At 47.6% G+C, this 14667-nt stretch overlaps 1 protein-coding gene across 10 annotated transcripts in view; it reads left to right on the top strand.

Moving 5' to 3' along the window:
• The window catches only part of orc5 (origin recognition complex, subunit 5), a 132781-nt gene that overhangs the window by 77740 nt on the left and 40374 nt on the right, over window positions 1-14667 (top strand). Inside the window, exon 14 of one of the 10 annotated variants that reach the window (XM_038811596.1) lies at window positions 4977-5009. The exons of the other annotated variants lie outside the window; for them this stretch is intronic. Coding sequence (XP_038667524.1) covers window positions 4977-4994 — 18 coding nt within the window. The 3' untranslated portion in view covers window positions 4995-5009. Of the gene's footprint in view, window positions 1-4976; window positions 5010-14667 lie in introns of those variants that run through there. 10 annotated transcript variants of the gene reach the window in all.

Raw genomic sequence — 14667 nt, 5'->3', positions numbered from 1 at the left:
GACCCTGGATCCTACCACCCTCGACACCGTCCTCGCCACCCCCTTCCAGAACTCCTCCAGTGCTGGGCATGCCCAGAACATATGGGCATGGTTCGCTGGACTCCCCGAACACCTGACACACCTGTCTTCGCCCCCAAAGAACCTACTCATCCTAGACCCGGACATGTGGGCCCGGTGCAGCACCTTGAATTGGATGAGGCTAAGCCGCGCACATAAGGAGGAAGAGTTAACCCTTTCCCATCTTCGATCTGTTCCCCCAGTTCCCCCTCCCACTTAGCCTTTAGCTCCTCTACTGACGCCTCCTCCACCTCCTGCATTACCTTGTAGATATCAGATATCTTCCCATCCCCGACCCAGACCCCCGAAAGCACCCTATCACTCGCCCCCATCGCGGGAAGCAAAGGGAATCCCTCCACCCGCCGCCTAGCAAACGCCTTTACCTGCAGGTACCTGAACATGTTCCCCGAGGTGAGCTCAAATTTCTCATCCAACTCCCCCAGGCTCGCAAACCTCCCATCAATGAACAGGTCCCTCAGCTGTCTGATGCCCGGTCTGTGCCAACCATGGAACCCCCCCATCAATATTCCCCGGGACGAACCGATGGTTCCCCCTTAGCGGAACCTCCATCGAGCCCCCCACTTCCCCCCCCCCCCCCCCCCCCCCCCCCCATGTCGCCTCCACTGCCCCCAAATCTTGAGGGTAGCCGCTATCACCGGACTCGTGGTATACCTCGTAGGAGAGAGCGGCAACGGCGGCGTTACCAGGGCCCCCAGGCTTGTGCCTCCACAGGACGCCACCTCCAACCGTTTCCAAGCTGCCCCCTCCCCCTCCACCACCCACTTGCGCACCATCGATACATTGGCCGCCCAATAATACCCCGAGAGATTGGGTAGCGCCAGCCCCCACCATCTATACTCCGCTCCAAGAAGACCCTCTTCACCCTCGGAGTCCCATGCGCCCAAACAAAGCTCATGATACTGCTAGTCACCCTCCTAAAAAAGGCCCGAGGGAGAAAGATGGGCAAACACTGAAAAAGGAACAAGAACCTCGGGAGTACCGTCATTTTGACGGACTGCACTCTACCCGCCAGCGATAGCGGCACCATGTCCCACCTTTTAAATTCCTCCTCCATCTGCTCCACAAGCCTGGTAAAATTAAGCTTGTGGAGAGTCCCCCAACTCCTGGCCACCTGCACCCCCAGGTACCTAAAACTCTTTACTGCCCTCTTAAACGGGAGCCTCACAATTCCCTCCTCCTGATCACCCGGGTGCACTACAAATACCTCGCTCTTGCCCAGATTCAGCTTATAGCCCGAAAAGCTCCCAAACTCAGCCGACAGCTCCAACACCCCAGGCATTCCCCCCTCTGCGTCCGCCACATACAGCAGCAGGTCGTCCGCATACAGTGATACCCGATGTTCCTCCCCACCCCGCACCAGACTCCTCCACCTCCCCGACTCCCTCAACGCCAAAGCCAGAGGTTCAATCGCCAGTGCAAAAAGCAAGGGGGACAGGGGGCACCCCTGCCTGGTCCCACGGTAGAGCCCGAAGTACTCTGATCTCCTTCCATTAATAACTACACTCGCCATCGGGGCCTCATACAGCAACCTCACCCATTTGATGAACCCCTCCCCAAATCCGAACCGCTCCAGCACCTCCCACAGGTACCCCCACTCAACTCTATCAAACGCCTTCTCTGCATTTAGCGCCACCACTATCTCCGCCTCCCCCTCCACTGCCGGCATCATAATAACATTTAACAATCTCCGCACATTCGTGTTAAGCTGTCTTCCCTTGACAAATCCTGTCTGATCCTCGTGTATCACCCCTGGCACAGAGTCCTCTATCCTGGTGGCCAGGATCTTCGCCAGCAACTTAGCATCCACATTGAGGAGCGAGATTGGCCTGTATGATCCACACTGCAAGGGGTCCTTATCCCGCTTCAGGATCAAATAAATCAGCGCCCGTGACATCGTCGGGGGCAAAGCCCCCCCCCCCCCCCCCCCCCCCCCCCCCCTCCCATGCCTCATTGAAGGCTCGCACCAACAGGGGGCCCACCAGGTCCGCATACTTTGTATAAAATTCCACCGGGAACCCATCCGGCCCCGGCACCTTTCCTGACTGCATTTGACCAATCCCCTTGACTAGCTCCTCCAACTCGATCGGCGCCCCCAGCCCCTCCACCAGCTCCTCCTGCACCTTTGGGAAACGTAGCCTGTTCGTGAAGCTCTCCATATCCCCCTCCCACCGGTGGCTCCGACCAGTACAGTTCCTCGTAAAAGTCCCTAAAGACCCCGTTCACCTCTGCCCCCTTCCGCACCACATTCCCACCCTTATCCATCACTCCACCAATTTCCCTAGCCGCATCTCGCCTGCGGAGCTGATGCGCTAGCATCCTGCTCGCCTTCTCCCCATACTCATAAACTGCGCCTTGCGCCTTCCTCCACTGTGTCTCCGCCTTTCTGGTGGTCAGCAAGTCGAACTTGTCCTGCAAGCTACGCCGTTCCCCCAGCAATCCCTCCTCCGCGTACCTCCTATACACATCCAAGAGCTCCCCCACCAGTCTCTCCCTCTCCCTCCTTTCCCTATGGGCCCGGATGAAAATCAGCTCCCCCCGGATCACTGCCTTCAGAGTCTCCCAAACCATCCTCACCCGGACCTCCCCCGTGTCGTTAGTCTCAAGATACCCCTCAATACTTCCCCGGACCCTCCTACACACCTCATCAGCCAGCAACCCCATGTCCAGACGCCACAGCGGGCGCTGGTCCCGCGTCTCCAGATCGACCCAGTGTGGAGCATGGTCTGAAATTGCTATGGCCGAATACTCGGCATCCTGCACCCTCGGGATCAATCCCCTGCTCAGGACGAAAAAATCTATTTGGGAGTAAACCCTATGCACATGGGAGAAAAAGGAGTACTCCCGCGCCCTCAGCCTCCCAAACCTCCAGGGATCCACCCCTCCCATCTGGTCCATAAACCCCCTCAGCACCTTGGCCGCTGCCGGCCTCCTCCCCGTCCTTGAACTGGACCGGTCTAGTGGGGGATCCAGCACCATGTTAAAGTCTCCCCCCATGATCAGGCCCCCTGCCTCCAGGTCCGGAATGCGGCCCAACATACGCCTCATAAAGCCAGCATCATCCCAATTCGGGGCATACACGTTTACCAGCACCACCTTCTCTCCCTGCAGCCTACCCTTCACCATAACAAACCTGCCCTCCTTGTCCGCCACCACCTCAGACGCCTCGAACGCCACCCTCTTCCCCACCAAAATCGCCACCCCCCGGTTCTTCGCGTCTAATCCTGAGTGGAAAACCTGCCCCACCCACCCCTTCCTCAGACGAACCTGGTCCGCCACCTTCAAGTGGGTCTCCTTCAGCCCCTTCAAATGAGAAAATACCCAAGCCCGCTTAACCGGCCCATTCAGCCCCCTCACGTTCCAGGTGATCAGCCGGATCAGAGGGCACCCCGCCCCCCTCCCCTGCCGACTAGCCATAGCTCATCGACTGCTCGCCCCACGCCAGCACACCCCGCGCGACCCGTTCCCCATGACGATACCGCCTCTCCTCTACCCCCACGGCCCACATCAGCTCCTTCCTGGCCATTCCAGCAGCAACCCGGTATCCCCCCCCCCCCCCCCCCCCCCCCCCCTCCTAGCTGCGACGCACCCTCCATGGTACTTCCGTGAGTCAGCTGACTTCTGCTGACCCCGGCAACTCCCGCCAAAACCTGGCCCTTCCCGACATCGGTCCTTGTATGTTACCCACAGACGCGCAGGCTGCAGTATTCCCAATTTGACCTGCTTGGCATGCAGCACCGCCTTCGTCCGGTTAAACTCGGCCCGCCGCTTAGCCACCTCCGCACTCCAGTCCTGGTAGATTCGCACTACCGAGTTCTCCCACTTGCTGCTCCTCTCCTTCTTGGCCCAGCGCAGCACACACTCCCGGTCACTGAACCGATGGAACCGTACCAGCACTGCCCGCGGGGGTTCATTCGTCTTGGGCCTCCTGACCAGCACTCTGTGGGCTCCCTTGAGCTCCAGGGGCAAATGGAAGGACCCCGCCCCCATCAACAAATTCAGCATCGTGGCCACATAGGACGGAAGATCCGACCCTTCCAGCCCCTCCGCCAGGCCCAGGATCCTCAAATTCTTTTGTCTCGTGCGAAAGCCCAGCTCCTCCAAGCGGTCTTGCCACTTTTTGTGAAGTGCCTCGTCCATCTCCACCTTCCCCACGAGGACCATGGCCTCCTCCTCCTGATCAGCGGCCTGCCGTTGCAACTCCTGAATGGCTGCCCCCTGGGCTGCCTGGGTCTCAAGCAGCTTGTTGGTAGTCGCATTCAAGGAGTCCAGCAACTCAGCCTTCAGCTCCGCAAAACAGCGCAGAAGAGCAGCTTGCTGCTCCTGCGCCCACTTTCACCAATCCTCGGGTGCTCCGCCGGCCGCCATTTTGTCCTCCTTCCCCCGCTTTTTCTGGGGTGCTGCTGCAGCCTTTTCCTTTGTCCCACTCCTGGTGCGCACCATAAATTTCGGGGAATGTTCCTCCAAGCACCTTCACCCACCGGGAATCGTCGAAACAGTGCCGTTTGGGGCCCTAAAACAGGCCCGAAAGTCCTTTGATAGCGGGAGCTGCCGAACGTGTGGCTTAGCTCCGCATCACCGCAACTGGAAGTCGGAATAAGTCACTTTCAAACTTAAAATGGAATTGAATAGTATTATGGTAATTTTTTTGAAGTGGATCTCTTACATTTCTAGTTAACCATGTTCTAGTTAACCATGCTTTATTACACAGCACTAGCTCTAAGATAGCTTTCTCCCTAGTCACTGACTATATGAAGATTAAGTTCCTGACATTACATTTCCTTTCTGACAGGTTCCCATCATTTCTTGTTTCATTCATTGCGCAACATCATAACTATTGTTAAGGGGCTTATACTCCCGCTAGAGTTTTCTGACTCTTGCTTTTCCAATTTTCCTTCCAGGCTGATTCTACTTCATGAACTTCAGAAGCCAGATCCTTTCTTTCTAATGTATTTGTGTCATCCTTTACTATAAAGGCTATCCCACCTCCTTTGCTATTCTGTCTGTCTGAAATGTGTACCCTGGTATATTTATTTTCCAAACTTGATCATCTTGCAACCAATGTTTCTGTAATGTCGATTAGATCTAATCACTTACCTTTTATTTGTCCCACTAATTCATTTATCTATTGCAGATATTTCAGTTAAAGAACCTTTAATTTTGTTTTATTTCCATTCCCTGCAATGATCTTATTCGCTGATGTACAACTTTGGTTAAACTCTGTCCCCCTCCTGTCCTGCTTGTCTTTACTCACATCATTGTACTGTTCCAATATCTCGACCTTTTGGGATTTCTAAGTTTTCCTTCACCCGAACCAGCAAAGCCCAGCTGGTAGTTTAAAGGGCTATCCACAGTCTTAGTTGTACAATTGACCAGGTCACTGGTTCCAGGTAGTTCAAGTGGAGCCCATTCCAATGAAATAACTCGCTCTTCTGAGTACAGGTGCGGTGCCCCATGTTTTGAGCCTCAAGTTTAATTCTGTAATCAGTTTAACCCCATGCCAATTGATATGTGACTCGGGTAATAATCTAGCAATGATTACTATTGATCTGCATTATTAATTGGGCTGTACTACCTCATTTTTTTTGGGTAGAACCAGGACTGATGTTCTGCTATGTCATTGGTTCTCACGAGGACCACAACAACTGTATACTATCCCTCCCATTGCAAGTTTCTCTCCAGTCATAAGCATATGTCCTTAACCCTGGCATTGGGCAGGCAACGCAACCTTCGGAACTTGCTGTTGTGGTTACAGAGAAGAGTATCTATTCCCTTGATTGCAACGTCTCCTATCACTATCACATACATACCTCTTTGCTGCACCCACTTGAATGGCATATATCACAATGGTGCAATGGCCAGTCCACTTATCCACCTGGCAGTTCTTCTCTTCATCCACACAGGTGCAAAAGCACCTTGAACCTTTCAACAAATTCAGTTGGACAATTGCCCATCCCTAATTATCGAAAGAGTTGGTGATCCGCATTCTTGAACCACTGCAGTGCATTTGATACGTTAAAAGAATCTTTCAAACAATTATTAAGAATGAGTTTACTACTTTTTCTGTGCTGTTTTAGATTTGCATTAACATTTATTGGGAACTGATTGCTTCCCTAATCGCTTCACCTCCCCAATCCCTTCTACTTTATATGTGCTGTTTTAGATTGGCATTAAAATTTATTTGGGAACTGATTGCCCCCTGCGGCTCACCAATCACCTCCCCAGTCTTCTCCCATGGTTAAGTAGGTTGAATAGCCAAAAACATGGCCCTGTTACTGTTGATCATTAATGCAAGAATATCACGATAGTCACGAGGGTAGAGATTTAAAAGATTAATTTCATGTTTAAAATGCAGTTAACACATTGAAGCCTAATTTGTTTTGTTAATCAAAATTTGCATTTTGCAGAACTGAACCTTTTTGAGAGTTTATTTTGAGATAATGAATATATTTTGACAGCAAGGTTAGCAGATTAAGTTTTTAAAAATTTTGATTTACTTCTAGTTTATTGAAATAAAATTGATAATTGGACATGGTGCCTGATACACAAATATTTCTGATTTCCTGTTAGCATCTTGGAAATTGTTTTACATACATTACTAGGATAGTTGTGAAGAAAAACAAATTACTAAGATTTTTAAAATGTGTTTTCCTATCTAGAATAGAATCCCTACAGTGCAGAAGGGAGCCATTGGGCCCATCGAGTCTGCACCAGCCCTCTGAAACAGCTACCTAGATCCAAACTCTACACTATCTCCATAACTCCACCGAGGGCCAATTTAGCATAGCCAATCCACTTAACCTGCACACCTTTGACTGTGGGAGGAAATCGAAGCACCCGGAGAAAATCCATGCCTACATAGGGAGAAGGTGCAAACTTCACACGGTCATCGAGATCGGAATCTACCTCGAGTCCCTGGCGCGGAGAGGCAGCATGCTAACCACTGTGCCAGCCCGTTTTATCTTGCCCCATTTTATTTTCTAAACATTACCACCTTCAGTTGTGAAATTACCAGTTTCATATTTATTATTATTGGCTGCTTCCAAAATACCAGAGACACTCATAAATTGACACGGTGTACTGCAAATTCTTGAGGCATTTTATTGTAAATGAGACCAACTGATGGGAAGCTTGTTTCTTCTACTTTTCCTCCACTTCCATGCTGCACTCACTGTAAAAAATATATAAAAATCTGGTTTTAGTGCTATAAATTCCATCAGCGTTATAAATTTAATGAATTCCAAGATTTTGAGCAATTTAGCAAAATGCCTCGAAGCTTGAATAGGTATCAATTTCCATTTATATTATAGCTCTCTAATTGTCAAGTGTGATTTCATCGGTAGATTTGATAGCTGGTTTCCAGATTTGACCGCTATGATCAAGGCATTACCTTGCATATCACTCAATAACCAAATGATGTGTAATTTTTAAATTTATTCAAATTGGACACTTTAAAACAAACATTTTGGCTTTTTAACCCAGACCATCAAATCCATCATTTTTACTGAAACTCTTTCCTTGCTGAAGGAAACTTTTGTTCCTAGTTTACTTTCTGCAAATAAAATAAGCTGTTAACTTATGAAAGACTCTGCTAAATCTAAAACCTTATAATTTATAAACTCTTTGAGCTGGAATGAGATCCAGCTTTCTGGTGACAAACAATGTACCATCTGGAATGATTATTCTAAATCCCACCATTGGTACAGACATGAAATTTCAGTAAAACCAGATTTATGCCATTTCAAAAAGGCTAATTACTTTAAAGTTGGATCTCAACTTCTAAGTTTAAATTTATACCAGCATTTATTATTTTTACCTTAATCTTACGTGGAAATGCACTGTCAGCTAACTAACAATGAGAGATTGAAATTAAGTAGATAGAAATTATGACATGGAAGCATTTGATGCATGTTTATCCACCAGTCGCCCAAATGTGCCTGCCCGGTGTCCTTTTCAAATGCCTTTTCTTCAACCAGCTATCCAAACTATTTTAAAAAATTGATATGATCTCGGCTTTAATCACTAATTCCAGCAGTGCGTTCCACAGTTTCACAATCCTCTTTATATTAAAAATAAGTTTTTCTACACTCTGCCCTAAATCTCTCATATAATCTGGTATCTAAGAACCCACTGTTCCATGGCAGCCCCAGTGAACATATGCTTATTCAGAATGCTTTCTCTTTTGAGGTTACAAAATAACCATCTGGAATTCTAGTTAAGAAGGGAATGGCTAAATATATAATTTCTCCTGAGCGTCTCTCTTTTCCGTTTAATGCAAATCTCTCCATATTTGGCTGAAAGAATAGGTAATCAACCTTAAGCTCCTCCCTAATATGCCAGTAGAATTGGGCATTGGCTATGCATGGTCAGTGATCTGTGGAAAAGCAGGCCATCTGTTTCAAAGTCCTGTGGGGCAAAGGTGCATATGTTGCCTCCAACCTATTCCAAACTTGTGCTGATGGTACCTTCAGTACAAGTTTGGAATTAGTCTGAGACAACATATGCTCCTTTGTCAGAGAAAATAGTTTTTTTTAATGTAAGAACCTCTGGCATTAAAGCTTAAATAGTCCCTTATGCTTTGGCCGGTGTGTGTTTACTTGTACAGCTTCAGATTTTGCCAATGTGCAGGAGAACCCAAGCCTTCATGAAAAGTAATGCGTTTCTACTCGTAGAGAATATTTTGCATATTGTGAAAGATTTAAAGTAGTAGCATGTTCCACAGCAAAGCTTTTTTATTTGTCAAATGTTTTGTTGTAAAGTTTTCAGATGAATCTGATGAGCTCTTTTGTGCAGAAGACTGCCTCTTTTATTTAACATGTGGTGTACACTGGGACTCTCAACAAAATTTGGAGCATTTCAAGAGATATATGCTATATCTTTGAAAGCCAATTGCGGAATAACACGCTCTTCCAAAGAGCCCCACATGGCCACGTGGCAGGCTTACCTGTCTCACAGCATTCCAAAGACAGCTTACTTTTGGATCAGTCTGTATTGACAAATAAATACTGTCCTTGAACTGCCTTTAAAATGACGGTATGGCCATAAAAAATATTCACTAATGTTGCAAAGAAATGTAAGTATCCCACCAAAAATAAGAGTTGATGCTGCAAATTATGTCAATTCAAATACTTGGGAGATTTCCCAATTGTAATATAACTCGGCCCAATAATTAACATGACTTTAAAAGTCTCGCTGTTAAATTGGAGAGCCCGAGAACAGGCATGGGAATGACAATGCACAATTAATTGATGCCCGTCAATTGAAGCGCAGGCAGTACTTCATGCTGCTTGTGCGTAATGATTTTTACATGCAGCCAGTAATAGCCACACATTCATCGGCTGCATGCAACAGCAGGAGTTCCACAAACCTAATGAATTTGACCTGGGAGATGGTCAAGAATGACAGAATATGAGAGAGCAGATGCCAAGGTTTTCAGATGCTCTGCTCAAGGTCTTAATTGTCGAGATAGAAAAGTAGTAGGATACTGATACCTTTTCAGACATATGGTCAAAGGCAGTTGGAATAAGTTCGAAGATGAACTATCTTTAAATGCACTTGCTATTGTTGTGCAACAAACCGATATTGCGTCACTCCATTACTGGGCAGTCAGCTGGTGAAGATGGAGGTGGACACTGGGACAGCCATTTTGCTGGTGCCACGGACTGTTGAAAAGACTGGCAGCTGCTCAAGAGATAGCCCAAGTTAGGGATGAGGAGGGAGAGCTGGTGACGGCTTCGGACAAAATCAATGGTGCATTTGAGGCATTTCATCGGGGTTGTATAGTCCGAGCCCGCGGCAGTGGCCTCGGAGATGGAACAATTTTAGAGCGACTGGACTTTCCCGGTGGTGGGGAGGGGGCAGTGGTTGGAAGTGCCTTTGAGACTGGAGGAGATATTGGAGTGGATTGGTTCTATGCAATCTGGGAAGGCACCGGGACCAGATGGTTTCCCAGTGGAATTTTATAAGCAATTTGCAGCATCACTAGCACCACATTTTATTGGGATGTATTATTTTCAAAATGTATTTTGTTACAAACATGTATAAACAAGAACAGTAACAAATACAACAACACATTCAATAATGCCGTTTAACCCATTATCCTCCCCGACGACGAACAATTCCTCAAACATTGTCATGAATCCCACCGTGCCTCAAATTCCTCCTCCGACCCCCTCGGCTCAGATTTGATCTTTTCCAATCATAGAACGTCATACATGTCCCCCAGCCAAGCTGCCACCCCCAGTGGCGTATTAGCCCTCCAGTTTAACAATCCTCTGCCGGGCAATTAGAGAGGTGAAGGCCACAACTTCGGCTTCGCTTCTCTCCATCAGTTCCGGCACTTCCAATACCCCAAAGATCGCTACCAGTGGGTCCGGCCTGCCCTCTACCCCTATAATTTTGGATAACATCCCAAAAACCACCTCCCAGTACGGTAGCAGCTGCTCTCATCCCCACAACATGTGCATGTGGTTTGCCGGCCCTCGCCCGCACTTCTTGCGTGTCAGCCACCCCACGAAAGAACCTGCTCATCCGTGCCCGAGTCATGTGCACTCTGTGCACAGTCTTAAGCTGAATCAGACTCATCCGCGTGCAGGAAGAAGTAGCATTCACCCTGCGCATAGCCTCGCACCACAGACCCCAATCCCCTCCCATTTACACTTAATCGTCATCACTTGGGCTGCCCCCCCACCCCCCCCCCCCCCCATCCCGACTTTTGAACATGTCCGTGAGCGTTGAGCTCAGGATATTTCTAGCTGTACAGGTGCACGAGGCATGGATGTCCTTTATCCCTGTCGTTTGCGCTCGCTATTAAGCCCCTGACCATCGCACTTAGGTCGTGACATGAATGGAGGGATATTGAGAGGGTGGGGGTAAGGAGCATTGGGTATCCCTTTATACGGACAACCTGTTGCTGGGCTCTCTATCATGTATGAGGAAGGCAATAGGGCTGTTAAGGAAGTTTGGATCCTTCCCCGGGTACAAGCCAAGTGACCAGTAGTGAAGTATTTCCAGTAAATTCCCTGGGTAGGAGAGCAGACTTGGGAACTCTGCCGTTCAAGCTGTGTGGTGGTGGGGGGAGCAGAGGATAGGGTGGTGGGTAATGGAGGAGACCTCCTGTGTTGGGGCTTGTTTAAAGCATTGGTCACTGCCCCTTTCCCGTTTTTCCCGGCCACGTATACAACGGGCCCGGTCGTGGTGGCATCGCTTAAAATTTGGAATCAGCTTAGGTGGCATTGCAGATTGGGCATGACGATATTGTCGTCAGTCTGTGGAAACCATAGATTTGCACTGGGATAGACACACCAGGATTAGGAATCTGTGGTGGATAGGTACGCAGGACTGGAGGGTTGAAGGAAAAGTACCAACTCCTGAGGGGGAGTGAGGTTTTTGCCAATCAAGCGGGCTGCTTTGTCCTGCATGGTGTCAAGCTTCTTCAGTGTTGTTGGAGCTGCACTCATCCGGACAAGGAGAGGTCCCTTTACAAAAAGCTTAAAGTGATTGGTGATCAAGAGAAGAAGAAAGGCCCAATGTGTTCCAAATACCTTGCATGTGACAAATCCATATCCACGGTCATTAACGTGCGTAGTCCCTCTTCACTGAAGAAGAGGCTGTTTCCACTGGACATTAAGCCACATTTCCTGGAAGGTTTCCCACCACTGACCACTTAATTTTCAGGCACAAAAGACCCAGTTTAAGTCCAGTTTAGCATGTGAAACCAGCTGCAACAGGTTTAAAACACAAACAATGCTCAGACAGTCTAAATTCGTAGCCTGTAGTGTTACCATCTTCTCAATAAAGCTCTACATTATTGTTGAATCTTCCAAGGTCCACGTATTCTTTCTTGAATCCACCACAGCATGCAGTTCAACTTCTGTCCCTTTCACCATAGCCTTGTATTTGTGCCTTTCTCATTTCAGATCTGAAAAGGAGCAACTTGATTAGCCAGTTGAAGAACACCAAAAAAAGTGATTATGCAGTCACAGCGCCATCACAATTTCGTACTCACTAGCTCAGATAGTAACATTGTACATTTTTGTGAAGATAAATTAGAGGTGGAATGTGCATGTGGTTAGACACTAGGAATGAGTTTGCTGCAGCACGGAAGAATAGTGCAGATGACAGTAGAAGACTCGGGCAAGGGCATCAATGATGCAGCCTATAGAACGATGTTGTTGAATACGCATTGGGAAGCTTCCAGAAAGCCTGGGTTCAATGTCAAGCAGCTAAGAGGAATCCAGCGTCAATTTGGCAAAGCACTTTGAGGAGAACTTGGAACCCATTCTTTCCAGTATGTACAAAGAAACGTACAGCACAGAAACAGGCCCTTCAGCCCTCTAAGCCTGTGCCGACCGTGCTGCCTGTCTAACCTAAAACCTTGTACACTTTTGGGGTCCATAACCCTCTATTCCCATCCTATTCATATATTTGTTAAGACGCCCCTTAAACATCACTATCGTACCTGTTTCCGCCACCTTCTCTGGCAACCTGTTCCAGGTACCCACTACCTTCTAGTTTATTGTGTTAACACTTGTGAACTCCACCATAATGCATCTTCGTGGCTGACATCACAACTACCATTGTAACAGAAACATCAACTGCCCCTAGCGGAGTGCTCCAGTGGAAGTTCAGACTGATGTCATGATGATCAAGTATTAGTGATTAGAAGGCTTGTCAGGTGGAACAGTAGTTTGTCCTTAAACAGTTCAGTAGGATTGCTGAGACACCATCCTTCAAGAGTGCCACAGGGAGCATGAACCTGCTGGCCTCTCTCTAGATGGCTGCATTCATCCTCCCATCCCCTGCACTCCACTAGGGCTGTTGTCTGTCAGCCAGCCTATCCAGACTGCTGCCACCCATGTTGATATGATGCAGTCCAGACCTGGACCTTCTAGGTTAAAAGCTGTTCATAATTGTCCCACAAGACCATCTGCAATCTGCTCCACCAAAGGTCAGCAACCTTTCACCGGGGACTTACCCCTATTTGACACTCCTCTTCCTACCAATATGTTATTCATTGGAATGTGAGATTTGTTTGAAAACTGGAATTTATTGCTCGACTCTGTTTTCCTGAGAACATGGAGTGGACAGCTGCAGTCAATGTGGTGAATGTGCCCCTCCATTGCTGTTAGGTGAATATTTCAGGATTTTGACCCTGTGATAATGTCAGAATGAGAATATATGTTCTGTGGTAACTTGACCACAAAAAAGTAATCGAAACGCGTTGTGAAAGTTAATATATTTTAATGTAAAATAATGAGGTTTAAAATACCATATGAACTTAAATGGGAGCAACTGGCTAAATATTGAAATAATACTAACCTGAAAAAATCAGAACGGCAGTTAATTACAAATGTACACGGTAACAACAATTAATGATGCCACATCACTTATGATCACATCAGCAGTGGAGAGGGTGACGTGGTGGCATTGTCACTGGACTGGTAAACCAGAGACTCAGAGTAATGCTCTGGGGACCCAGGTTCAAATCCCACCACTGCAGATGGTAAAATTTGAATTCATTAAAAATAATCTGGAATTAAAAATCTAATGACCATGAAAACATTGTCGATTGTTGTAAAAACCCATCTGGTTCCCTAATGTCCTTGAGGGAAGGAAATCTGTCATCCTTACCTGGTCTGGCCTACGTGTGACTCCAGACTCTTAAGAGTCTGGTTGACTCTTAACTGGTTGACTCCAGACTGGTTGACTCTTAACTGCCCCCTCAAGAGCAATAAATGCTGGCACAGCCTGTGACGCCCATGTCTTAAGAACAAATTAAAAACAACACTTCTTCCCTGCCTTAAATTTTAATCCCTCTTAAAGGCACAAATACATTGAAACTAATATGTCACTCTTCAGGAGATTTGCGACCATGTCCTGCGTAGTAAGACTCCGTCAACTTTTCCTCCACTTTGCCTTTGGGGCACTGTCCTTGGTTTGAAAAGGATTGAGCAGCCTGAGGATCTATGAACAATTTAACTGTTGTGCCCAGCAATGAACCCTGATTATTTTTGAAAACCTCCAGGATATTTCTGATGACATCCTCTCTCTTTTGTGTACTTTATCTCACCCCTGTTCGACTGAATTATCCTGAGCCAGTCATGCCTGAGTAGACTAGGCCCATGTCCAATTACCACCAGGGGTCATGCTCTTGCTTCTTGGCTTTTCTATGCAATGTTCACCTCTAACGCTCCAAACAATTGTATAGTATCGTCAGTGTACGTCCAAAGGTGGACTCTGGCCTGAGTATGGGCTGGTGCCTGCTTAGAGCCCAAACTCTTCCTGAAGGTCTCCTCACTGATTACCAATGCAGAGGCTTCTGTGTCCACCTCCATCTTGATTTTCTGTCCCATCGACCTTCACTGTATCATAATCAACTGGGGCTTCCTTGTGTTTGAAGTTCTCTGCTTAGACTTGCTCTTAGCACCCCAGCACTTCTTCACTAAATGCCCCCTCTTGTGCCACTGGTGACAAACAGCATCCATAAACTTACAATGATTCGCATAGTGTGATGCTCCACACCTAAAACACTCCACCGTCTTCACCTTTTTTACTTGCAGCTTCTTTTTCTAATTAATGCAGTGCACTTGC

This window comes from Scyliorhinus canicula, chromosome 11 (genome assembly GCF_902713615.1).
Source record: "Scyliorhinus canicula chromosome 11, sScyCan1.1, whole genome shotgun sequence".
Lineage (NCBI taxonomy): Eukaryota > Metazoa > Chordata > Chondrichthyes > Carcharhiniformes > Scyliorhinidae > Scyliorhinus > Scyliorhinus canicula.
The sequence above is the reverse complement of the archived record's forward strand: the minus strand, read 5'-3'. Positions and strand labels throughout refer to the sequence as shown.